At 38.6% G+C, this 27,990-nt stretch overlaps 1 protein-coding gene across 1 annotated transcript; it reads right to left on the reverse strand.

Annotated features, from left to right (window-relative positions):
• Positions 1 to 3,022: 3,022 nt before the first annotated feature.
• On the reverse strand, positions 3,023 to 27,990 carry LOC129764944 (chromatin-remodeling complex ATPase chain Iswi). Its single transcript, XM_055764617.1, has 4 exons — positions 27,826 to 27,990; positions 27,448 to 27,677; positions 25,006 to 27,382; positions 3,023 to 3,848 (listed from the first exon to the last, which is right to left on the reverse strand). Exons 1-4 carry the CDS (start codon positions 27,874 to 27,876, stop codon positions 3,438 to 3,440), a joined length of 3,069 nt encoding a protein of 1,022 aa, XP_055620592.1. The 5' UTR covers positions 27,877 to 27,990; the 3' UTR covers positions 3,023 to 3,437.

The raw sequence follows: 27,990 nt of genomic DNA on the forward strand, positions 1-27,990 counted from the left end.
CTGATATACGCGTCCCAACTACATGCAGCATACAAGACGGAGATTCGAAGCACACCTTAAAGCTGGTTTCGCAGTGGTTCAAGGGAAAGCGTATCAAGGTTATGAAGTGGCCAGCACAGTTTTATGACCTTAATACGATGGAGCATTTTTTTAACATAACCTTTTATTTTGAACTCGCATGAATTGGTTTTGTTATTACATAAATATTAATAAAGTGAACAACAATTAACCGTGTTTTAATTTTCTGATGAGTTTTTGGAAGAAATCTAATTTTTCACTGGGGGTGGATAAACTTTTTTTGCTTACTGTATCTAGCGTGGTGCTGCGTTTAGGTTATAGATTTAGAACATAAGCCGAAATATCACGCGAATGAACTAACGACCTACAATCAATCCCTTGAGCCATGCACTCGTCGAGACCTTAGAGATAATCGTGTGTAACCAACGACCGAACTCATCTTCGCTCCACATGCGCTGCCAACTTACGAGTGTGTTCCTGCGAGGAATGTGGAACTGCTTAATGAGGTCTCATGGATGGGCACCCCTCCATGTTCCGGTTGTTTGTAGAAAATTGATCCTTTGCTGGTACATTTAGAATCAAAATATACACCCAGATATTTCAAAAACATCAAAAACAGTGTCTGGTCGTTTTGACGGATAGTTGAAGCTGGAATCGAACAGGTTCATGCTCCCTAGAAAAAACGACCATTCCGGTTTTCTCCATAGAGAATTCGATACCCAGCTTGAGAGCCCATGTGAACAGGTTGTTCAGGGTGTCTTGCAACGACTTTTACAAAACGACGGGATTAGTACCTGTGATGGAAATAACTCCATCGTATGCAAGTTGTCTCAGCGTGCAGTCTCTAGTTAGACAACCATCCATATCATATCATTCACTCAAAAACTGTACAAGAGGGGCTTAGACAGGAACCTTGTGGTATGGGCAACTGTCGGCCTGATTCTACGCGGCGTGTGAGGTGAGATGACAATTGTCACATCACCATCACGCAACTCTCCTCACTCTATTCCTACAGTCGTTTCGGATGCCGTGAGAGGTTCATTTGATGTATGTGAGAGGATGAACAGCAAGTGACAAGGCGTTCATTCTGCTGGTTGCCAAATCTGATCAGAGATGCCACATTCGCACATGTGTTCACGAATTTGTAGACATTTAACTTTTATCATAACCTTTTATTCCTGCTGCAGGCTATTTAAAATAGTGACAAAACATTATTGATTCCATATGATAAACGAAGCTGGTCAGTATGTCAGACATTAGCACTATTTACAAATATTTCAGATTTTTATCGCATATATTTGAGAAAAAACATCTAGCATCCCAGAATTTTATTTGTTTCGCTCAGAGAGGTCAGATATTTGTTTTGCTGCAGTCAGTACCGTATCTATAGATCTGATTTAACCTGGCCTGTTGTTAGTGTATCAGGACATTCTGCCGAATTTGCAGGTATTTGATTTAGATTTGGTGAAACAGTTGATTGCATCCTGTAAAGTTTAGCATTTTTGTTTGTTTTGGTCGTAGTTGCTGCTGCTCTCTGCACTCTCAGTGTTAAATTGTTGCTCTGGCTCCGGCTCGGGCATATACCACGGCTTCTGAAATGGATATGCAGTTCGGTGACGATGACTCGCGGATAGATAGATGAAACACAAGACCCATATGATAGATATATTTTAGAGAAAATAAATAGATTTCATGAAATGAAAATAATTTCGGTGTGCTTATTCGTCCAATTGAGGAATAACAGACTCACTACCGCTTTCACAAAAAAAACAAACTACTTGCAATTTGTCTTTCGTACTGTGAAAATTGAAGATAAATTGAATTTATTGATACATATAATACCATTACTATCGATTCTATACGACCCAAAAAAACACTTATTATTCCTCTTCCTTTTTTCATTTGTTTTCATGCACTGTCGACACCTCAAGACATGTCGACGATTGTCACCTAGAAATCTCAGTTCATGTGACAATCGTCACGTATATTTGAGAGCGGGAATAAAGTGAGAGTTCATTCAAGTGAGATTTCTCACGGCATACGCCTGGTGGAATCGCGTGACATAAGTGACAATTGTCATCTCACCTCACACGCCACGCAGAATAAGGCCGTGTATCGAGAAGATTTCTAGCTGCCATGGGAGAAAATTATTCAGGATTGGCTTAAGCCCACGATTATGAAGCTTCTCCGAAAGTATTTAAATTTAAACTGAATCAAATGCCCCTTTGATATCAAGAAAAACAGAAGCCATTTGTTCTTTGCGAGCAAATGCAATTTGGATTTCAGAAGATAGCGCCATTTACCTCGGCGGAAGCCAAACTACGTATTTGACAGAAAATTGATCGTTCATACCCACTTAATCAAATTTTCTCTACCATTTTCTCGAAATTTTCTTTACTCATTTTCTCTAACAATCTACGAATACAAGATAACATTGCATTCGGTATATACGAATTGTGATTGCAAGCCGACTTGTTGGGTTTTCGTATGGTTATCATTCTCACTTGTCTCCAGTCTTGCGGGACAATATTCAGCTCCAGAAACAATTTTTGCAAACGCTGCTTCGCCAAGTCGGGAAGACTCTAAAAAAACAGGAAGTGGGTTATATCTATGGTATAACCGCAAGGGTGACGTAGGACTATCGTTGATTTAGAAATCATTTGTTTGAAGTTGAATCTAAATCCATTCTGAGGGCAGTTAACGGGCAGTGGGAACTATATTGTCACAATTTCTTCAACTGTTTGAATAGTTTTCATTTAATGTAAATATGTGTTCTTCTTCACGTAAGTAATTTGTTTTACTGAAGTGTGAGTCGATTCCTTGCATAGTTTCAACGGCCTTATAAAGGGTTGCCCCGGGAGATCAAAAGGACGATTTGATTTTGGCATCTTGAATTTATCGGGCGACAATTTCGTTTCCGGAAGCGAGTCAAGGTCTTAATGAAATAAAAAAAAATCTGTTCAACAAAAAACAAGGATTTCACAAAAGAATATGACCATGAGGATCGCATTTATATCATTGCATGTCAGCTCCTGTTTCATGATGCTCATTGATTACACTCTCAAGTTTATGGTTAACTAGACACAAATCTGCCTCAATTATATCATAGAATATGCAGTATTATAGTCATGTATGTCAATATCAATACACATGTTGTTAATTGTACATATACTTCACCAGTGTCAACTTGCTAAACTAGCGTACACAATAATACTCGAAATAAATTAATCGCTATTGTAAGCCACAAACTAATTTCTGTGCAAATATTTCTTCCGTATGAGAACCATTGTTTGAGTTATAAAAGAGTTCTTAGCATAACTGAATGTTAAAAACACTATCCGAGCTATTATCCCTAAAAACTATGGATGATTTCTTGACTTTATAGTCCAGTCGTGAAAAGAAAAGATAACTTATGACGCCTATGTTTTCTTTTTCTTCTTCGTATTCTTATCACTAGGCGTCGTTGCCGTCTCTGCCTTTCGTTTACCGGTGGCGGCTTTCTGTGTTCCTCCAGATGCGCCGGTCTTTTTCTTCTTCTCCAGTCGTTCTTTTTCCTCCAATTCCTGATTCTCACGCTCAATAAGCGTAATCAGGGTGTTGCAACGGCGTTGCAACTCGAGAGCCGTCCGAGACTTGAGGAACCAATCGAAGCGAAAATGCGGATCCGAACGTACCGCCGCACGAAGCTCTTCGTACACATTCTCCTTGTCGAAGCCCAGCTTGTGTAACATACACACCAGAAAACGGTCCTCCTCTTCAGTGTAGTTTTTGCCTTTGTTGTTACCGTAGGAAATGCGCAGCTGATGGAACGGGGCCCGATAACGAGCCATCTGAGGAAGAAATATAAAAATTGGATGCTAATTATCGAACAAAAAAGGATGATGGTTTGAACAGAACGATTTATAATTATAATTTTTAAAATTTCAAAATGCACATGGTTTTGTTGCAGACATACATCGACTATCATAAGAATATTGAACGATAGACGATAGGAAACAATAGGCAATCTCAATAGTTGTGTATTATTAGCAAGGAACAAGATGGATGAACAGACGTCTATCGGCCTTATTCTGCGTGGCGTGTGAGGTGAGATGACAATTGTCACTTATGTCACGCGATTCCACCAGGCGTATGCCGTGAGAAATCTCACTTGAATGAACTCTCACTTTATTCCCGCTCTCAAATATACGTGACGATTGTCACATGAACTGGGATTTCTAGGTGACAATCGTCGACATGTCTTGAGGTGTCGACAGTGCATGAAAACAAATGAAAAAAGGAAGAGGAATAATAAGTGTTTTTTTGGGTCGTATAGAATCGATAGTAATGGTATTATATGTATCAATAAATTCAATTTATCTTCAATTTTCACAGTACGAGAGACAAATTGCAAGTAGTTTGTTTTTTTTTGTTGTGAAAGCGGTAGTGAGTCTGTTATTCCTCAATTGGACGAATAAGCACACCGAAATTATTTTCATTTCATGAAATCTATTTATTTTCTCTAAAATGTATCTATCACATGGATCTTGTGTTTCATCTATCTATCCGCGAGTCATCGTCACCGAACTGCATATCCATTTCAGAAGCCGTGGTATATGCCCGAGCCGGAGCCAGAGCAACAATTTAACACTGAGAGTGCAGAGAGCAGCAGCAACTACGACCAAAACAAACAAAAATGCTAAACTTTACAGGATGCAATCAACTGTTTCACCAAATCTAAATCAAATACCTGCAAATTCGGCAGAATGTCCTGATACACTAACAACAGGCCAGGTTAAATCAGATCTATAGATACGGTACTGACTGCAGCAAAACAAATATCTGACCTCTCTGAGCGAAACAAATAAAATTCTGGGATGCCAGATGTTTTTTCTCAAATATATGCGATAAAAATTTGAAATATTTGTAAATATGTGCTAATGTCTGACATACTGACCAGCTTCGTTTATCATATGGAATCAATAATGTTTTGTCACTATTTTAAATAGCCTGCAGCAGGAATAAAAGGTTGTGATAAAAGTTAAATGTCTGCAAATTCGTGAACACATGTGCGAATGTGGCATCTTTGATCAGATTTGGCAACCAGCAGAATGAACGCCTTGTCACTTGCTGTTCATCCTCTCACATACATCAAATGAACCTCTCACGGCATCCGAAACGACTGTAGGAATAGAGTGAGGAGAGTTGCGTGATGGTGATGTGACAATTGTCATCTCACCTCACACGCCGCGTAGAATCAGGCCGTATATGTGGTGAGCCAAGTAATTTTTACAGTTTGACTTTACCAGTTGCGTTTAAAGTGCGCTACACATACACCGTCCCGTCACCGTGAAGTCAACGTAAAGGAATGAAATGTCAAATATTCTCCCATGGAAATCGCATGGTAGCATTCACATACACAATCACCGGCAACTTTGACGTCGGCAAAATAAGTCCAAGAAAATAGTTGAAGGGACGGTGACGCTGACGCTGTATGTGTAGCGCACTTAACTCGTTCTTCAAACGGCACATGACGCCTTTTTGATGACACTATCAATATGTTCACACTATATTCTCTCATCAATCGGCCTGATTCTACGCGGCGTGTGAGGTGAGATGACAATTGTCACATCACCATCACGCAACTCTCCTCACTCTATTCCTACAGTCGTTTTGGATGCCGTGAGAGGTTCATTTGATGTATGTGAGAGGATGAACAGCAAGTGACAAGGCGTTCATTCTGCTGGTTGCCAAATCTGATCAGAGATGCCACATTCGCACATGTGTTCACGAATTTGTAGACATTTAACTTTTATCATAACCTTTTATTCCTGCTGCAGGCTATTTAAAATAGTGACAAAACATTATTGATTCCATATTGATAAACGAAGCTGGTCAGTATGTCAGACATTAGCACATATTTACAAATATTTCAGATTTTTATCGCATATATTTGAGAAAAAACATCTGGCATCCCAGAATTTTATTTGTTTCGCTCAGAGAGGTCAGATATTTGTTTTGCTGCAGTCAGTACCGTATCTATAGATCTGATTTAACCTGGCCTGTTGTTAGTGTATCAGGACATTCTGCCGAATTTGCAGGTATTTGATTTAGATTTGGTGAAACAGTTGATTGCATCCTGTAAAGTTTAGCATTTTTGTTTGTTTTGGTCGTAGTTGCTGCTGCTCTCTGCACTCTCAGTGTTAAATTGTTGCTCTGGCTCCGGCTCGGGCATATACCACGGCTTCTGAAATGGATATGCAGTTCGGTGACGATGACTCGCGGATAGATAGATGAAACACAAGACCCATATGATAGATATATTTTAGAGAAAATAAATAGATTTCATGAAATGAAAATAATTTCGGTGTGCTTATTCGTCCAATTGAGGAATAACAGACTCACTACCGCTTTCACAAAAAAAACAAACTACTTGCAATTTGTCTTTCGTACTGTGAAAATTGAAGATAAATTGAATTTATTGATACATATAATACCATTACTATCGATTCTATACGACCCAAAAAAACACTTATTATTCCTCTTCCTTTTTTCATTTGTTTTCATGCACTGTCGACACCTCAAGACATGTCGACGATTGTCACCTAGAAATCCCAGTTCATGTGACAATCGTCACGTATATTTGAGAGCGGGAATAAAGTGAGAGTTCATTCAAGTGAGATTTCTCACGGCATACGCCTGGTGGAATCGCGTGACATAAGTGACAATTGTCATCTCACCTCACACGCCACGCAGAATAAGGCCGAATGACTCCCTGATATTTGATTTCTTTAACACGTTCAGTAATGTTACCATCGATTGGAGTTTGCTGAAGAAATGAGCATGTATTTAGTATTACTAACATTTAACTTCAATTGTTTGAATTTCAACCACCGAGCGAGAGAATGAAGATCTTCGTTTGAGTGCTCCGCGATTTCATTTAACTCCTTAGCTGCGATGAACAGAACAATGTAATCTGCGAACAAGTTGACATCACAAAAACGTAAAACCCACCGCATAGAATTATTGTATAATATGAATAAAATGGGCCTTAACATACTTCCCTATGGTACACCAAGTGTGTTACCGATGGGAACAGAAATAAAATTGTTCGGATGAGTTTTATCCCACAAGTAGCTACAAAACCATTTGTATGGTCTCCCTTCAATTCCAATGCACTTCAACGTTTGCAACAATAAGGCCCTAGAAATTGTTTTAAATCCAAGAACACCACAAAAATAGTTTATTTAGCCTCGACATTCTCTTTCCACTTTGCCACCACCAGGTTTAGTGCGGTCTCACAAGATATCAAACCCAGCAATTCGTGTACAATAACATGTGTTGCGTACAACGCAATATAGATGGAATGAACCAACCAACAGCCAGCCGATCCATCTCCCCAACACAGACATCACATCCGATCATCGACGAAATAAATCCCCCCAACACAAATTGGTATAAATAGAGGAGCGCAATCGAGAACAATTCATTCCACATCCAAACTCTGTAAAGTGAACATCGAAATATATATAATAGTTGAATTGTCACACACGTGTTTCTATTGTGTAGCTTGCCAGGCCTTTCTCGCCACAAAAGTCTTTTTTAAGACTAAAGAGTAAATAGTAAAGTTTTCTACAGTCCACTGGTTACCGTTGCAGTAGTTCTACTGCCCCCACCTGAGGAAATTCCCAGCAACATCCAGTATTTGTTTCAGCCTGTGTCGCTGACCCACCGACGGGATTTCTTCACCGTACCATCGCGTGCAAGGAGCCGCGATCGGATATCACCCGTTCCGTAGCGAACAACATGAATTCAATTCTTGTATCACTTTCGCATTGACATTGTCGATATCAGCCGATTCATGCAATGATAAACAAATATCAAATATATATATATATATATAAATTTACTGATTTAAGATGAAAATTAAGTAGTCAGTAAAACTTTTTATTGTAAAACCGGAACAAGAAAACGTATTGTGCATGGCAAGCTCCATTGTAGAAAAAAAGCTGCTCAATCAAAGACGTTTTCAAAATTTGAGTTTGTGAAGGATTGATGGAGTTGTGAAGAAGACTGTGTCTCAAACGATATGCCCTGAAGAAATTGTATTTCTACACAAGTTAGCTTATCTCGGAAAACCATCACGAGGTGGGCTGAGGACGTAGCAGAAAATTTGTTTTGAGGTTTAAAATGTTGAACAAAATTAGCAGCTGCCTTTGTATTCTATTCGGTGGCGATAGATGAGAGTGAAAATATCTACAGTTATAATTAGCTATATTTTCTCGAGGTATATCCAAGGATTTTGAAGTAACTGAGGAATTGACTTGCCTTTTTCCTATGAAAGGAACGATAAATGGCATCGATATCATCGATGTTCTGCGTTCGTTGAATAACATGTCCGGTGCAGTTGTTGACGGAGCTCTTACTATGGGTGGTAAGTTGATATTAACTTTCTACCTTAGGAAAGAACAAAGGTGCTATTGCTAATCTTCGAAAACAACTAGAAGGGTCGAAGCAAATCATGTTTTATCATTGGATCATACAACATCAGGAGAATATCTGCGCCAAAAATGTAGAATTGAAGGATGTCATGAAGGGTTTCATGAAAATCGTCAATTACATCAGATCACACGCACTGAACCCTCATGGTTTCTAAGCTTTTCTTGAAGATTTGAATGCACAGTATGGTATATTTTACTGACGTATGACGGCATAGTAGAGGGAAAGTATTGCAAAGAGCTTTAGACGGAGAGAAATTGCGAAATGCATGGAAAGTAAAGAAAACCAGATGAGAATTCCAAAAACGAGAAGTCTAGCTTTACTGATGACACCACAAGCCAACTGAATGATTTAACTTGGACCTGAAAAATAGACGTAAATTAGTATGTTGTGAACCAATATCTTACGTAACTCAATCAAATCAAAACCTTCGTAACTCATGTTGTTCGAAAAACGAATAGGAAGCTTTATTTTCGCTCATTGTTTGGTTTCAAATATATTTGTGAGCAAATGTTTTCCATTATGATTATGATCATTTGGAAAATTGCTTCGAATAGTATGTATTGAAGTTTGTTCGTAATTCAGGATTTTTTTGAATGTTTTCTAATTGAAATGATGTAGTGAGTCATAGAAAGCGTGGAGGCGCAGTCTATACCTATACTCTATACCTCTCACGCAGAGATCACGAGTTCAATTCTCACTCCCGACATTCTTCCAAAAATGGAAGTAAAAGTGACGAACCAGCCAAAATGTGTTGAAAGTCACTATGTAGAGAGTCATAGAAAGTATCAGTTCAATCTATATATTACACATTTTGTTATGAACATTAGCGGAAAAACGACTGCGGCCCGCGGCTATGTTGAAAATTCTGATTCAGCCCGCATCATGCCTATACTTGGCCACTATTGCTCTAAACATATCATGAAACTAAAAAAACAGCTTTTAATACATGCTTTGAATGAAATTATGAAATTGCAGCGGAAGTAAAAGATATAGCAGTTTGCCGTTAAAAAAGGGGTAATAAAATAATCCCCAAGTATTTATTATGTTAATCAGGACAATCAGATTTTCTGGGAAAAAAATAACCAAACCCACTAATTTTGAACTTAATTAACGTATGAAAGAAAAAGTTCGTACTGTCAGCTCCACCCACCCACTCCAGTGAAGAAGTTGCTAAGATCATTAGGAAAATCTCAAGCTCAATAGAGGTTCAATTTGGACGTTACCCTCGTGTGTCTTTGTATTTGGAAAGAAAATTTTCGTAATTTTTTTTAAATTTTCTTACTGTCTGTCGATCAAATCATCTTGCAACCTCCAGGATCTTTGCCATGGCTTTCAAACGACAAACGGTTGATTGGCTCAATACTCAATTGTTCTGCAAACTGGTATTGAGTTTGACCATCGTCTTCGTCTAATAAAGTGTGCAATTCAGCGTCTTCAAACACTTTTGGTGATTTTTCACATCGCTCACATCAAAATTACCGCTTTTAAACATTACTACCAACATTTTATTTGAATCGAAAACGGATTTGGAATTCACATTAACTTTTAAAATTTTTACTTCCAAAATGTTATTTAAATACAATAATTTAGATGTTCCACTACTATATCCTTACTAAATTGTCTCACTTTTTAAATGAAGGCAACAGAATTGGCTTACGTAGCGTACTTTTCAGTGTAGAGCCAGTTTGAGGCAACAGAGTCAGAAACAAAAAAAAATTTATAACCCTGTCATTGTTGAAATTCGAGCATATGCGTAGAAGGGTTTTTTCCATCAAATATGATCATCTATCACATCTCCTGAGAGATTCTGGAAAAAATGCTTTGTTCATGTGAGAAGGGTGTTTTCTGACTTTAAGGGGATGAATCAAAAATTAAATTCTTCTATTTCTTCTATAAACGAAAAATATATGCATAAAAAAACAAATAAAAATTTGTTTTTTGACTCCATTACAGGGAAACTTCGATATAACGTACCCTCGATATAACGTCACTCGATATAACGTACATTTTACCTCGATATAACGTACACATTTCCAAAGTGTAAAGGAATTTTTTTTTCAATTTTTTTTCTGATAGAACAATGAATTACCTGTATTGTGATGCTAAAACAAGTTTTCTACCTTCGATCAATCCCGAAATACAGCTGGTTTTGTGATTGCGGATTCTAAATGAATCAAGCTTTAATCAACAGTACGAAGGGAATATTATGCTTCGATGTAACGTACAATTCGATACAACGTACAATTTTGAAAGTGAAATGTACGTTATATCGAAGTTTACCTGTATACACAGGATTCGATTATATACAGCGTAAAGAAATCGGAGACTGTATATAATCGAGTCCGCGCTGTATTTAACAATATTAAAATTTCATCAATTTTAACACAATTATATTTACCTTTTTCACTATTAGCCATTACTGGACACTTACTTTCGAAAATTGAGCCAGTAGGGGAAGGGAGGGTAAGCCCGCCACTGAGGATAAGACCGTCACCCCCTGAGTTTTACTAGAAAACTCTGATTAACTACGTTTTTGAATACTCTACATGTTAGTATTTATTATTTTAGACATTTTCAATCACATCGAACCCATCGTGATCCGTCAACTGTCCGAATATAAATCAAAACAAACGCGCGTGCCGATGATATGTAGCCGGATGTAATTTTCCGTCAGTGAAGTTTAAGCTTTTATTGTTGAACGCGGTTTCAAATTCTTTTCCGTTGCTCTACAGTTTGTCCCCTGGATTGTTAGCAATCACTGGGATTCGAGTTGAGGTAAGTTAAAGCAATAAGTTAATAGAAATAGTTCTCTTGAAAAATGTGTGCTGTCGGGATAAGTCCGTCACCCTTTGAGTGGGGGATCCCGGCATGGTTTGCGTTTAGTTGAAGGTTTCTAAGACATATTTTCCATCAATTTCAGATGCCTCGCAGCTACCAAAGGAAAACGAATCGAGGGAGTTGGTCCCAGGAGAACCTCACCCTTGCCAAAGAGGCTATTGTTAGTGGAGTTTCTATCAAACGTGCTTCCACGACTTTTGAACTACTGATGTAAATTTAATGTTGGATTTAAGCTGTTCGATAAAATTAAATGAACTTCATCATTGAACGAAAAATAATGGCTACGAAAACAAAAAAAATAATAAACTAATGACAACTAAACATAATTTAATCATTGTTATTGCCATCATAATCACAAAAACCTGAAAAAATTACCTACAGTCATGAACTCATTCTTCTCTGTGATTTCAAGTCGAATCCTAGTGTGATTAAAAGCGTCGTATGACGGATATTGATTCAAGTAAGAAGAAAAACTGACCATCGATAAGTGTTCAATGTGGTCCTAGATTCCATTAAACTTGTAATTGAATTGTGGTGTGGTTTGGGATTTCTTCTCCATATTCCATGTTCATCGGAACTTGTTCCGACCATATCTCCGGAATCGGTTGAGCGATTCGAACTATACTCGACAGCGACATTTAGAATTAGAATACCTTCTATTTGCTGACTGTCACATTCAAACTGGTTCATCTGTTGCCAAGTATATATATTGAGAAATTGAGATGACGGTCTTACCCCATAGGGTACCGGTGTTACCCCCATGGGGTGCCGGTTTCACCCGCACTGGTTGATGAGCTTCATTTTTATGGCAGTTTTTTAAATTGACTATTACTTGAGAAAATTACCGTTTAAATTTACTGATATTCCCTATATCTCATGGCAAATAAACTAGACAATGATTCTGTGGAGAAAACATATAAATATGTACCCGCAGATCTCACAAAACAATACTTTTCCTTAGGGGGTCGGGCATACCCCCATTCCCCTATTACCTATAACAACAACAAAAATCGTCGTTTTGAGACATTAAAACTTTTGATATTAAATTCAATTTTGAGTAAATTCCTCAACAACGTATATTTTTCCTATAGAACTCCTTGATTTTCCAAAAACATTGTCAAATATCGCATACAAATTGATTTTTTCAAAAGGTCAATATCGACAATCAATGACGCGCACATATATAAAAAAAGATCATTAGAATTGATCATATAACTCAAAAATAAAATTTAAATTTATAATTTGAATAAGTTCTAGATTCTAGTATGTTTAAAATTTAAAAAAAATCGCAGAGGGTGGAGACAGCCATTTACAGTGGAATCCGTTTATAATGACATCGAAAGGAATTGACAAACGCGTCATATTAAGCGGGCGTCATACAAAGCGTCTTCTGAAAAAATGTCGGTTATTATTAGGTGTACCTGTAAGTTTCTTCAGTTTTACAACAGATGGCATAACTTGATTATTATTTCAGTGAATCAAATTTCCAGACATTCGTTGGAAAACTACTGTCATTGGGCGTCTTTTTCAGTATATGTCAAAAAGTTGAAGCGTAAACACCATAGTTTTTTGCCTCTTCAAACATGTCGAATTTCGCACCAACGAGTGTTTTTGGGGGGAGTGTTACTTCATTACTTCAATATGAAGAAAAAAAGCTGTGGAAAGTCATCGCATTTTGGTTGAAGTTCATGGTGATCATGCTCCCATTGAGCGAACATGTCAGACGTGGTTTGCCAGAAAAAAATCCAGATGTAGATTAGTTCTGGAATTCTCCACTAGTACTTTAGTTGTAGTTTCTAAAACATTTAGTTAGCTTAAACAATGACATTTATGACGTCTATCGATAACCTCCAATAAATGGATTGTTTGTGATTTTTATTTGACCTAGACGACGACTGAGTCAAAGATTTTGAAAAATGGATTTATTAAGGCAGTATTCTAGTCTTGAAATTTGAAAGAAACCAAAAATTGTTTCCTTTTGATTTCTGTAGTTTAGACATTCGGGAATATACTCTAGAAAGGACTTATCGATAATCCTATTATTTACCAAGTTTAGCCATTTTAGTGAAGCGGTATCCAATCTGGTACACGGCCATAACAATGAATTTTAAACGCGTTTTTTCGAAACTAGTTTTTTCAAACAGGCGTACATATCTCAAGTTCTGCTGAACCGATTTATGTCGAATTTATATGAATACAATCTGCATGCATCTCTCTATCACATGAACCTCTGAAAAATAATATTTTTTAAATTTTACTATTTTTCAAAAATCGGTGAACATAAGAAAAATCATGTTGTTTTTCAAACGGCCGCCATTTTGTCAAAAAAGATGTTTTTGACTTGTCCGAGGTTCATGCGATAGCGGCATCTTTACTGATTCAGAATCTGTTCGATTTTTTTTTGTTTCAGATAACCAGAAAGGCTAGAATCGTGTATGTCATGGCACAACTTTTTTTTTTAACTCCCTCACTTCACCAGCTTGTAACTGTTCTAAATTTTAGTTATTTTTACTCCGTTCGTTTTTTTTTATTTTGAAAAGATAGATGTACAAATAATGATATAATGGAAATTGAAAATATACTTCGTTTACTTTTGACGTAGCTCGAACAAACGCCCGAAAATCGTGTCTCTACACTAGAATAAAAAAGTTCAAAGTTATCTTGAAAAAGTCTTAAACACTTGTACAGAATGAGTCATGTTCATTTTGATTCGGATCAATTTCATGAAACTGTTACGGTTTTAACGAAATGCTATATTTTACAATCTTTCCAATTCAGTGCCACTGATGGCAAAGTACAACTGGGACAAATTACTGTCCAGAATCGCCCAAATTATGTGGTTACATAGTATGCTATCTCTAAATTTGGAGCAGAAGGTAGTATTTCTGAATACGTTCATCACATCGAAAGTGTGGTATGTCACATCGATAATACCACCCAAAAAAAAACACATTGCTAAATTGACTGCGATGATGGGAAGATTCCTACCAGCACGTGTGCCAATGCAACAGCTAGCGCGAAAGAAAGAGCAAGGCGGACTGCAGTTACCAGCTATAAAATGTAAAGCGCTTCTGATTAACCGTCGCCTGAAAGAGATAAATTCTATGCCATTTTACCAGTCTTGCGTATTTCAGAGTTACCCTCCTCCTGTTGAACGTCCGTGTTTGAAAATGTTGTGTCAACAAATTTCTTTGCTGCCGCACCACGTAAGACAAAATCCGACGAGCGACCAAATACACTGGTTTTATCTTAATCAAATTGAGCAACCGAGAGTTGAACGCAACCAACCGGCCCTGAACTGGAAACAGATTTGGGGAAACATTTCAATAAAAAAAAATGTCGTCGAATCAGTGTAGTCACCTTTACCTTCTAGTGAACCAAAAAACAGAACATCGTAGATTATTGATCATCATCGAAAGAGCTAACGACCAACATTGTCAGCACTGTCTGACGCAAATCGAGACGCTTAAACATAAGTTATCTGAGTGTACTAGAGTGATGGCAGCGTGGAGTCACATCCACCAAAAATTACAACCGCACTCAACGGTTGGCGAAAACTAACGTTTGAGGAACTTTTACGACCGACGCTAGATAACATAGCACCAGAACAAAGAATTAAAATATTGAAGCTTTTCATTGAATACACTAATTATATTAATAACAACAACGAAATCGATGTTAACGAATTAGAATTCAATTTGGATTTGAATAATTAATTATATCTTAAAATCTGTGATGTAAATAATACTTGTAATAAATAAACTATATTGACGTAGGACTACGTCTTTCATTTCTATACCGGGGTGTAAAATCAAAGTTTCGAAAACGAAAGCGTTACGCCGGAGACCGAGATTTTGAGTGTTAATAGCTCCTAAACAACTGAACGAAATGGTATGATAAACCCTTCATTCGAAAGATAAAATGTCTACGCGTTCTATACTTGTTACTTTTTGATCCAAAAACTTGTTTCAATAGTCTTAAATTTGCTTTCAAAATAGGCTATTGAAATCACCAATCGGTATATAAGCGAGCGCCGCTCGGAAATCCACTCAGTTATAATTGAACAGCGATTGGAGCATGTTGTCGCTGTTGTGGTGAAGCTCTTCATTTATCATGAAAGCGCGGATGAACGGTGTCACCAAGAGCCTGTTTGTGCACCTTAGGCCAGAAGGGAATCCATCAGGAGGAGAGTGATGCTACAAACGGTTCCCCGGGAAGATCTCGAAGCAGCCGCTACACACACACACATACACGCACGGAATTCTTTCCGTTTGGATCGAGAAAGATCCGGAAAATAATCTGCCAGTTCCTCTAGGAATTTAAAAATGCATTCATGTGAAAGAGTTTATTTGGTTGTTTTCTATCCATGTAACACTGTGACCAAATATGTTTCAATCAAGTGCTATTAACAGATGGTTATCGAGTTAGCATTAACCACTGGTGGGATTCCAGTATCGAGGAAAATGTGGAAATATCTAATCGTTACTGAAAATAATCTGCCAGTTCCTCTGGGAATTTAAAATTACATTCATATGAAAGAGTTTATTTTAATGTTTTCTATCCATGTAACACTGTGACCAAATACATTAGGTTTTGTGATTTTTCAATCAATCGCAATCAACAGGATAGCTTCTGAAGATTATTCTTCCCCATCAGTAGGATATTTCCGTATCCAATATTGGATGCATAAAACCTTGTGCCTCCAACATAACGCTCTCGTTTTCGAAGTTCTCCAAATATTCATTCATTCAGAATGAATTCAGATTCAACTTCATACAAATGATCTCTGAATCAACGATAGTCCTACGTCACCCTTGCGGTTATACCATAGATATAACCCACTTCCTGTTTTTAACAAAAAAAAAATCTATCAGCTACCTTCTGTGCGTTTTTCAAAAATTTTCTTCGTTTCACCTCCAGAGATTTCGCTTCTGCTTCCCGTAGCCGTTTCATAACAATTCATACAACGGACCGTAGCTGCCCGAAACGAGCCGAATATATACAAATACGACAAAAAGCAACGTCAGTGAACCAGCCGGATAGAAATACAAAAGCTCCAGCTGCTCCAGCCCTCACAGAGCAAAATTTTCCGGCTCTTGCTCATAATCCAGTTCCTACCGAAACTCCTAGGTGTGCATTGTTTGCGAATAACTCACAAATACTCACTGATAACCAATCTGGCTTCGCGATAGCTGGCGATCTCAACGCTCGACACATCCTATGGCGTAATCATAGGTCAAACAAGAATGGAAACATTCTTGCAGACCATCTAAGTGACATGCAACATCTACTATCCTGATGATCCAACGTTCCTCTCTCCAACCGTTCAACATCAACTCTGGATGTTTTCCTCTCGGACATGAACCTTTTAAGCCCGTTAGCCATCTCGACCTGAGCTCTGATCATTATCCGGTTATATCTCAGCTACAACTTCATCCCGCGTCAGCACCGGTTGCAAAGAGACGAGAGTGAACTGGATTGCATTCAGTCGCCTTGTGGAATCCCGCCTCCCTGATACTACAGATTTATCATCCATCGAGAATAATCTCAGCGTTATAGAAGAAGTCATTCATGCTGCAGAAGATTCCTTTGTTCACTGGGTTACGATCAGAAATCAGTTCATTGCAATAGATCTACCCACTCGTCGGCTAATCCAACAGCGTAATACCATCAGGAGCCAATACCAACGAACTGGATATCATTGGCAGAAGCAAGAAGTCACCTGGAGATAAGGAACGAGTGTTTTGCCAACAGCATTGAACAAATGGAAGATCATTCGAGGCCATTTTGGAAGGTGGCAAAAATACTCAAAAAACGACCCACGATGATCCCGCCACTGAAGAAAGAAAACTCGGGTGACATCTCAGTATCCCCTGCCGATAAGTCAAATGCTATCGCCAACATTATCGTCGAGGCGCACAACATCGGTGCTAGCATAATGAGCCCCCATGAACATGTGGTGTAACGCTCTATTGAACTACTAAATGAGCAGGTATACGATACTGGGTTCACAGGCCAAGTCACTGAGGATGAGGTGCGTACTGCAGTCAAGAGAGGTAAAAATTTGAAGGCGCCTGGTAATGATGGTATTGTAAATCTGATCCTGAAAAAACTCCCTGGTAAAGTATATCGCTTCCTCGCACAAATTTTTACACGATGCTTCCAACTCAACCATTTTCCGGTTAGATGGAAGACAGGGAAAATCATCCCCATCCTGAAACGAGGAAAGGATCCAACTTCGTCAAGAAATTACAGACCTATTACGCTCCTGTCGGCTATTAGTAAGGTTTTCGAGCGGCTTTTTCTTCAGCGTCTAATGACGCAAATCGAAGAGCGTGAATTAATAGTTGCAGTGCAATTCGGCTTCCGGAAGGGGCACTATACCGTCCACCAACTGGTCAGGGTAAAGAACATTATTCAGAGGAACAATGCACTCTCCGCAAATACAGCGATAGCTTTCCTCGACGTTGAGAAAGCTTTGACAACGTCTGGCACAAAGGACTTATCCACAAGTTGATGCAAGCAAACATTCCACTATACCTCACAAGCATATTAAAAAGTTATTTATCAGATAGGACATTCAGAATACATCTTTCTGGTGCCTTCTCCGAGCTGAAAATAATCTCCGCTGGCGTACCACAGGAAAGTTTATTAGGTCCAATATTATACGTGATATACACATCAGATGTTCGGCAGTTTCCTACTGGGTGTAATCTGGCGCTGTATGCTGCAATAATAGCTGCAATCATAGCGACAATGCAATAATAGCTAGAGGCCGTCAACCTAAAGAATATCGATCGAAACTCCAGCGAAGCGTTACGACGTATGTCTGATACTTGACCAGCTGGAAAATCTAAGTTAACGAGACAAAAAGTCAAGCGATCCTTTTCCGGCACAGATTATCCCCGAAGCTGCTTCCACCACCAGACTGCGTCATCAAATTGAACGGTCGTCCAATCGAATGGCAGAATCAGGTCACTTACCTTGGCGTTTCTATCGACCGTAAACAACTGGAGTATTGGACTGCTAAAATCCCTGTACCCACACATATGCAGAAGATCCCGCCTATCAAGACGAAATAAACTAGCTGTGATCAAGACAATCAAGACAATCGGTCCAGTTGTGAATTATGCTAAGCCGGTGTGGGGAACGTGTGCTACAACCCACATAAAGAAACTACAAGTGGCCCAAAATCGGATACTCAGAACAATATGTGATGCCCCATTCGACACCAGAATCAGCGATTTACACCAAGCTGCTGAATATAAAACAGTCCAAGAGCGCATTGTAACCTCGAAAGAAAATTTTATAATTAGTGCCACTCATTCAGAATTTCCGCTTATTCGAGCGATAGTAAACTAGGATTTTTTGAATATTTATTTTTAGTTAGGTTATCAAATTAAAATTACCAACGATATATAAGTATCGGAAAAAGAATTTATGCCACAACGAGAACTGCGAATACATCAAGGATGTTAAATTAGGAGCAAAAGATTGAAAAATGTAAATTGAATCACTTGTATATGTCTCACTGAATCTTCAAACAAAATGATTAAAATAAATTTAAATTAAACTGAAAAAAAAATCATACAACGCATATTCCTTCTGAATTTCCGTGTCTTCTAGATAAAGAAGATGAGATTTTCGAACTAGTTGAATTAACTAGCGCAACATTTTTATTGATGCCATCCTTCCAAAGTGAAGTATAGCATCATAAACTAGTCACATAGCACAACCATTTCCTTCGACATGTTTTCATAAAACCATTCGCTTTTAATGGAAAACTCAACGTTGGAGTTTCCACACGAGAGACAGAAAACCACCTCCTTCTCTTCTTCATCCCGATACCTGACATCTGAGATCCATCTGCAGCCTCTTCATAGTCTTGTTCAACGACTCGTCGAAACCAACGCTTGCAAAGTTTCATCGAGGTTAGATTCAGAATTCGGGCAATCAACGGGACGTCAACGTGGTGTGAGCGGGGCGTGTTCACTTCTCGCCACGCTATTCTAATTCACTCACATTGCACCGTGCCAGCGACGTGTTATGAAAATTGTCAATGTGTGTTTTCGAATGAAAGAATGAAAACTGGTTTAGTTTTCAATACATCGTTGGACGTATTCGGCTAAAAACTCGGAGGGTGAAAAACGTACAAAATTAAAAAAATTAAATTATGTCACCACTACAAACAAACATATGCTAGAGAGAAGCGGAGAAGTACCAATATCGCCGGAGTGAAGTGTTTTCGTTTGCACGCCAGTTACACGTCAAAACCACGCTCACGACACGTCAAAACCACGCTCACGACACGTCAGCCTGGTGTGAACACATCGGTGAGAACACACACGATTAATCGTAAGCGTCACACGCCCCGCCCAAGCCACTCTGTCGCCCCGCTGCAGTGAGAACAAGGCCTAAAGCTCATTTTATCACGCTCTAGTTAGTTTTTTTCAGCTTTCTGGCTGTCGTGAACCATTCTTTCCAATACAACCACAACTTTTTCAGAAGTTGTGACACATAACTGTTTCCAGACCCCACAGGATCTAAACTTTGATAGTATGGTTTTCAAGCATGAATTTATCGATAGTTTTCGAAGAATAAGAAAGGAAGGGAATCGGTTGTAGCTGAGCTACAGGACTGATGCCAAATGGCAACAAAAACAGCGCGAATGTGAAACCCGTCTAGTTTTGCGTTGTTTACCCTTCTGAATGACTAAGTTCACCTACAGGGAAAATCAAACATATACTGAAAAACATAGAAAGAGTCAAACTAGTCAAATACAATTGTTATGTATCATTATGTTTCTAATTGCTGCAATAATCAAAATTGTAATTGGTGGAATTTCATTTTTTCCTGATTGGTAACGAAATTGTCTGATATTCTCTGATTTTCAAGGTTTATCAAGATAGTCGACACCCTGGTATCGGAACACTATCGAAAGAGCAATCCGGTTTCCGGATTGAACACCAGAGCACGCGCGACATAATCAATATGGTTTCACTGGGTTCGGCAGTTTCAATGAAGATTCTTGCTATGTTCATTTCAATTTCCCATTGGAGATGAATTCCACCATGCTCAATAAACCTGCAAGAAATTATATTAAAAGCTTTAAACTAGTTATTAAATAACTTAATTTGCATACCATCACCAGAATCAAAACAAAATCATCTTAAACATGACATAAGATACAATGTCATGGTGACGAAAAAACAATGAAGACCCGATTTCATTTCCTAATTTCTAATTCAATCTAAGCAAGCTTTTTGTTTGTGTAATACGTTTTCTCACTGAGGTTTATACTTTGAAGATTGAAGCAAGTATAAATCCCATCACCATTCAATATGCAGCGAGCGGCATTCACGTCGAGGATTCCCACCGGGTCAATGGTCCCAAAACGCTCTTGGGCCAACCGGGAACCCGGAGAGCATGGAGAATCGAGTGGAAAACGCTCCGTCATCAAGGTAACAAAAATCATTAATGAGTGTGTTGTATGGTACTAACAAAACTCTTTTTTTGCAGCCAATTTCAAAGCCAAACCAGATGCAGCAGTGGAACGAGAGGATGATTGAAGATGAAACGCCTCCACCTCTGGTTCCCAGTGAAGTAATTCTCGTTGATGATGACGAGGATTTATTCGACTGGGAGCCATTGGATGCAACGGAGATGGAGATGGCGGTGTTCCAGAGAATGAAGATTGAGAGAGATCTTCGGAAAGCGCAAGCAGAGAATATCAAACTGCGGCAGGAAAATCAACGACTGAAAGCAACAAAAGGGGTAAGTTTTATCAATTCTTGTCGTATTGAATCCTTACTATTAATGATAGGCGAGGTAGCGGAATCAATATTATGTTATGGTTTTTGGTTATTGTTGTGAGTTGTTTCGTTTATTTTTGTTCGTTTAGTTTTAATATATTTCTGTATTCTGTTGCAGTTTTTTAATTCAGATTTCTGTATTGCGGTTTTAGATTTTTCCTTTGTTGATTTTGATTGATTCGTTGTAGTGATGTTTGTTTTTGTAACCTCTGCTTTTATTATGTTTTTTTACTTATAGTTCTACATTATGGTTTTAGTTGATTTATTTTCGTTTTTGTTTTCATTGTAGTGTTTTTCATTATTTGTTCTGTTATCGTTTTCTGTGTATTGTTAAACTTTACATTGTTATTGAATGTTGCGATGCCATTTTCGTTATATATTTCATGGAATATTTACAATAACCCATTTGATGATAATAATGTTCTTGATTCATACTTTATACTATTTTATTGTATTGTTTTTTTGTTGATAACTTTATAATTATTTTTTCTTGCATTTTTTGCGTATTTACGAGCTTCCAAGGCGAATATCCTGTACATAGTTTTGACCCACTGGATTGCCTATATCACTGACGAAATATGTCGTGAGTGTTTATTCCAGAGTAATATGATTTGCAAATTTGTAACATTATTATTCATTTCTCACAGATGAGATACCAAAATTACTGCAGCAGATCATGCAAGCGAATCCATGAGAGCAGAGAGCATTTCCGAAGATTTTTTAAAATATGTTAATTTAAGTCCATTAAATTATTTTGTTTAAATTTTTGTTCAAAAAATTACTTTAATATTTTTAAAATAAATTTAATATTTTTAAAATTATTTTTTTCAATATGTATTTGATTCTGCTCCATTGCAGGTATTCGCCCGTGTCAATTTCAAGGCAATCACTGTTCTAAGGTCTGTTGTTTGGTGCAAAGTATCCAAAGTCCACTTTCGTGTTTTCTTTGTTCTGTTTTATGTGCATAGTGGTATAATTGTTAATATGACAAAATTATCTATGCGAATGGTCGTTACAACAATCTCTGTCATTCCATTGAGTATCTCTTAATCAGCATATTCCAATGCTAGATGTGAGGGAACATTATAATTTAAAGACTATATTTGAAAACAAACCAATCAATCTGTAATTATGGAATTCACAAAAACTAACTGAGCGATCGGAACAAGTCACCAAGAAATCCGAACATACTCCCAAATTCACACAAGCTCTCTCCCAGCAAAAAAAAACAATTTCAAACATCAAACTTTAAATAAAATCTCTTTAGTGGAATGTATTGATGTTTTGAGAAGGACCGATAGTATGCGTGGTTTTATGGAATCGCCTGAAAATTTTTTGATTCATGATTTCTTATTGTTCTTGCGAGAACAATACACAAGATGGCTATATGCCGAAGTTTTCGTATCTCTATTGCCAATGCACGTGATGTACCTTTGTTCTTGACACACACTGCTGTAGTAAACAGAAACATCAGGAGAACTTAAAATAGTAATAACGTTTATTCTGCGCACTACAACACAGCGTATATTCGACCGCTCTCTATCAACTCCTCACTACTTCTATCTTGAAACTACATGATCCTGTCACAATCTTCTTCGAGCAGTGGTGTCAGAAAACCAGACACTACAACTAAACCCCCAGGCTATATTTGTTCCTCCACCTCTTGTGTGAATTACGTGTGATTTAACCAGGGTGTCGACTCAAAACCAAAAAAAAAATCCCTGATATTCCCTGATTTTCCAGTAGTTTTTCAGAAAAAAATCCAGATGCCTACCAGCAATCAAATTTTCTACTAGTTCTGTACTTATAGTTTTTAGAACATTTTGTTAGCTTAAACGAAGAAAATTTCGAAGGTCTGTCTGATCAATTTCACGATACTGCAAAACCTTCTTTTCACCAACATTCCTTGTCTTTTAGATAAAGAGAATGAGAATATCGGGATCCAGCCAGAGTTTCCCAGTCATTTTTTTATCGGAATCAATGACGCAAACCAGTAACATCCCTTCGCATATCAGACGAAATTACAGGATTTGTCTGTCATAAAATGTTGACGAGTTTTTTGTATCCATCCATCATTGGTTGCACCATGTGAAGTATTGTGTATTGCACCTAAATTCAAAAGCTTTGCTTCTCCATTTTGAAAGTCCAGGCTTCCTTTCTTCTCTTCATCTCAAAATCTGACATTCAGATCTATTTGCAAACTCTTTGTAGACTTGTTCAAAGACTCGTAGAAACGAACGATAATGTATAACTTCAAAATTGACTATGAAAATTGCCAAAAATCCATACTTTCGCTTCAGTTACCAGTTGGAAAAGAATGCCAAAAAAAATCATGACTCTAACGTAACTTTTTGCTTACGCATACATATCTGCCAACTACCAGCAAAAATTTGTATTGCTTTGAAAACAACCACCAGCTGTGATAACGTAGCTGGACTGGGACACCGTTGTATATATTGTATCGAAAATCGAGATTGAAAATGAACCAGCTTAGCTAACAAGAATAACTAGAATCACCCGCTACAAGGGAAAAAGATACAGATCTTTTTAACATATCATCCATTGTTGTTCTCCTTTGTATCAATAGAAAAGTTTGCATGTAAGCTATGAGTTGGCGATCTTTAGAAAAAGATCGATCTTTGTGGATCGATTTTCTATACAGCGCAATGATCGATTGACTGATAAAATCAGTACCGAAGAACCGATCTTTGCTGAATCGAGATTTTTTAATCGAAACTCTTCGCTGGATCTTCGCCTCGCTCAATTTGCCCCATCAGTCGTTCAATGTCCTGTAACTCGTGACAACATTCCCAAAATACTGCACTATATTCCATGACCTCTTCCGATGATTTCCCTTCGACCTCCTTAGCAATATTCTCAATATCATCTAGACCGTACTTCTAATTCGCCTTGATAAACTGATTAAAATCTCTTTGCCCATTTATTTACTTGTTCTATATTAGTATTGTCTTTTCTCTTTAACATGAAATAAACATTTCTCATTTCTTTTCAAACATCGATAGAATTTAAGTTTGATTCTCAGAATGGAAGTCACAAAAAAAACTTGAAAGCCAAGGAAAAATGCATTTTCCAGGACATTTATCTTGAACCGTCAAGGAGTTTAAATTAATTGAAAATTATTATTAGAAATTCAAAAACTGATATTCATCCAGAACTCCGGTGACAAGATTCCCGTTGAATCCAATCGTATCATACGTCTGGCATTTAATCGAAGTCCTGGTAGTACTCCCAGTTCTAGAAAAGAATGCTTCAGCTGGACCCGATGTCACCATCCCAATTTTCATGGACTGAGATGGTGTAAATATAACATGTGATCACTTGCTTTGTAATGATTCAACCTACAAAACTGCTTCTCGTAAATTAACGACCACTAATTTGACGACCTTGAAGAGATGCAATGTCCATGAAATTTGTCAAGTGAATCAATGTTGACTGAAAACAAATTTTCAATTTTTTTCTACGATCAAAAAAATCGGAAAGAAAGCGAAAAAAAAAATTGATGTACACCGGAAAAAAAACTCTAATATCGTAGGAAAAAGATCGATCTTCACGATTTTTTCGGGTACAATGAATCGATCCAAAAAATCGGAAATCGAAATGGAAATGATCGATCTTCTGAAAATCGATCCAAGATCGCCTAATCCTAATGTAAGCATGTAAGCATGCACTTATACTTATCTGGATCACCGAGTCAATTAAACGTTGAACTCATTTTTTTGCACAATGTCACATAGACAAAATATTATAACGCACGGAGTTTAATTTGCACACAAGCTACCATCTTCGCAAGACAATCCAGTTAGTAATTGCAGAAACAAACAAAAAAAAAACCTACCTTTCCATCGAGTGCCTTTTTAATCGAAACTCTTCGCTGAATCTTCGCCTCGCCTCGCTCAATTTGACCCATCAATCGTTCAATGTCCTGTAACTCGTGACAACGTTCCCAAAACACTGCACTATATTCCATGACCTCTTCCGATGATTTCCCTTCGACCTCCTTAGCAATATTCTCGATATCATCTCGACCGTACTTCTCATTCGCCTTGATAAACTGATTGAAATCTCGTTTGTTCCAATTGGTAAAACCCTGCGTCAGTAGGGAATCTTTTTCAGCCATCTCTTCCTCGGTCAGCGGTTCAGCCTCATCGATCTTGCGCTGCTCTTCGCGCTGAACTTTGTTCGCCTCCGGGCCGAGGTCGGGATTTTTCGGTACCTTATAGTTGACCGTTTTCCGATAGTGGTAGATTTCCTGATCGAGCAGCTCGAACAGCCTCGGCGGGAAGAACTGAAAGTCCTGCACGATGGGTTGCTTTGGAGGGCGAGGCGCTTTCGGAGCCTTCGGTTCGGCCACTCGAAGTGCTTCTTTGAAGTACGCATCCACCGCATAGTTTGCCTTGCGCTCACGCTTTGGAGGCTCAATCCAGGAGCCCAGAGCGTGAAGCTTCTGCTTCTCACGATAGTCTTCACCTTCGAACTGATAGACGGAACGATTTTCCAAATTCTCAGTATCCAAAGTGAAACTACGAAGCGATGATTCACCCAGTTTTTCCAGCTTAGCATTTTGTTCCTGAGTTTTTTCTTCGCCCTTCTGCAGAATGTTATCGATGTCTTCGTCGGTGATTTCGGAATCCTTCGACTGGAAAACATGATTTGCACCGAAGCGAATAATGTTCAACATTTCGTCCTTATTGAGTTGGGTGGTTTTATTGTCCACGAGACGGCCTTGCTGAATGACAAGCTTATCCAATTTCAACTTGATTTCAGCACGCTCCACAATCTTCTCCTCAACCGTATTCTCAGTGATCAAACGGAAAACGCGAACTTGCTTTTTTTGGCCAATTCGATGGGCACGGTCCATGGCCTGTAAATCCATCTGGGGATTCCAGTCAGAATCGTATATGATAACAACGTCAGCAGTTGCTAAATTGATGCCCAATCCACCAGCACGGGTGGACAACATAAAGATGAACTTCAAACTGTTCTCCGCATTGTATTCGTCAATCATTTTGGTACGATCTTCATGTGGAGTTTGACCATCCAAACGACAATAGTGGTATCCTCTCCAGTGGCAATAATCCTCCAGAATATCCAGCATGCGCGTCATTTGACTGAAAATGAGCACTCGAGAACCTTGTTCTTGGAGCTTCAGGAGGAGCTTATCCAAAACGATCATCTTTCCGCTGTTTTCCAGAAGATGATAATCGGTTGTATAGGGAGGTCCAGGTTCGGCTCCATCGAACAGATACGGATGGTTGGTACATTTTCGCAGCTGCATCAGGATATTTTGCAGACGCATCTTCTCCATTTTACCCGCTCCATTCACAATGTCGATATCCTTCATGAGAATCTTGGTATACCACTCGCGTTGCATTTTCGACAAGCCCACAAAGATTTTCACTTCCTTCTTGGGAAGAAGACGTTTCTCGACTTCCGACTTCAATCTACGCAGCAGAAAAGGTTTCAACACCGCATGCAAACGCTCAATCAGCTTATTATCGCCAATGCATTCGTTTGCATCGAACCACGAGTCGAAATCATCCGCACTGTTGAATATATCCGGCAGCAAAAAGTTCAACAGAGCCCACAGTTCGTGTAAATTATTTTGTAGCGGTGTTCCCGTGAGCAGAAGACGGTTGGCCGTTTTGAACTCTCTCAATATTTCCGACAGTTTCGACTTCTCGTTCTTAATACGATGCGCTTCATCAATGACCATATATCTCCAGTTGAATTTCTTAAAAACCGCCTTCTCTCGGATACACATTTCATACGAAGTGATACAAACGTCCCACTCGCCAGGCATAAGCACATCGCGAATGAAAACATTTCTCGTTTCCTGGTCACCAATCAAACAAACGGCCCTCAACGATGGACACCATCGGCCAAATTCATTCACCCAATTTTGCAGCGTCGACTTCGGCACAATAACGATATGTGGCCCCGGATTATTCCGAAAGTTCTTCAAATAACCCAACAGCGAAATGGTTTGCAGCGTTTTACCGAGACCCATTTCGTCGGCCAGTATCCCGTTGATTCCGTTCTCGTACAGCGAAATCATCCAGTTGAGACCACGAACCTGATAGTCACGCATCTCACCGGTTTTGGCCGGAATGTACGGTGGGGACGACTCGAAGCGAAAAACAGTTTTCGATTTTACGTTGGTTTCCGCCAACAATTCCTCATCTTCTTCCTGTTCGGTCTTACGATGCCGGTGACTGAAATCAAAACATGTTTTTTTTATTATCTCGCTCATGTTTTTTTTCTACTGATCTAAACCTACTCTCCAGGATCATCAACTGCCGCTGGTGCTTTCTCCGCCTTTTTCGGCTTTCCTTTGGGCTTTGCCGGGGGACTGCTTGCATTCTTCGTCGGAGCTGCTTGCATGAAGTGAGCAAAAATCTCCGTCTGCTTAAGCAAAAACTCAAATCGTTTGCTGCGGTCTGTTTCCAGCGTTGCATCGTAGTCAGGTTCCTTCGTGTGGGATGAAGTAGTATCCGAAGTGGACTCGTTCTAATTTGGAGTCAGAAAAAACAAAAAGGTAAGACTTAATCAGCTGTCACTTTTTTTCTCCGAGCTCAGAACGGCAAAGCGTCCTTTTTTCGCACGATAGATGTTTCGCGATTGTAAACCTAAACAGACTAATTTGCCTAAAACTCACCGAATTTTCATTCGTATCGCCGGTCTCCACATTCTCCTCCTCTTTGGACATGGTTTCGGTTGATTTTGAGCGCTACACAAGTATTAAAAACCGAAATAAAACTGTTTCAATCTCTCAACAAACACTGTACAGCCTCAGGAAAAGAGCGCCGATTGCCGTATGTGC

Source organism: Toxorhynchites rutilus, chromosome 2 (assembly GCF_029784135.1).
Source record: "Toxorhynchites rutilus septentrionalis strain SRP chromosome 2, ASM2978413v1, whole genome shotgun sequence".
NCBI lineage: Eukaryota > Metazoa > Arthropoda > Insecta > Diptera > Culicidae > Toxorhynchites > Toxorhynchites rutilus.

Coding starts and splice junctions, on each gene's coding strand:
- LOC129764944 (XM_055764617.1), bottom strand. CDS start 27,876: ATGTCCAAAGAGGAGGAGAATGTGGAGACCGGCGATACGAATGAAAAT. Junction 27,678..27,825: donor GCGATACGAATGAAAATTCG/GTGAGTTTTAGG, acceptor ACTCCAAATTAG/AACGAGTCCACTTCGGATAC. Junction 3,849..25,005: donor AAAAGGCACTCGATGGAAAG/GTAGGTTTTTTT, acceptor TTTCTTCCTCAG/ATGGCTCGTTATCGGGCCCC.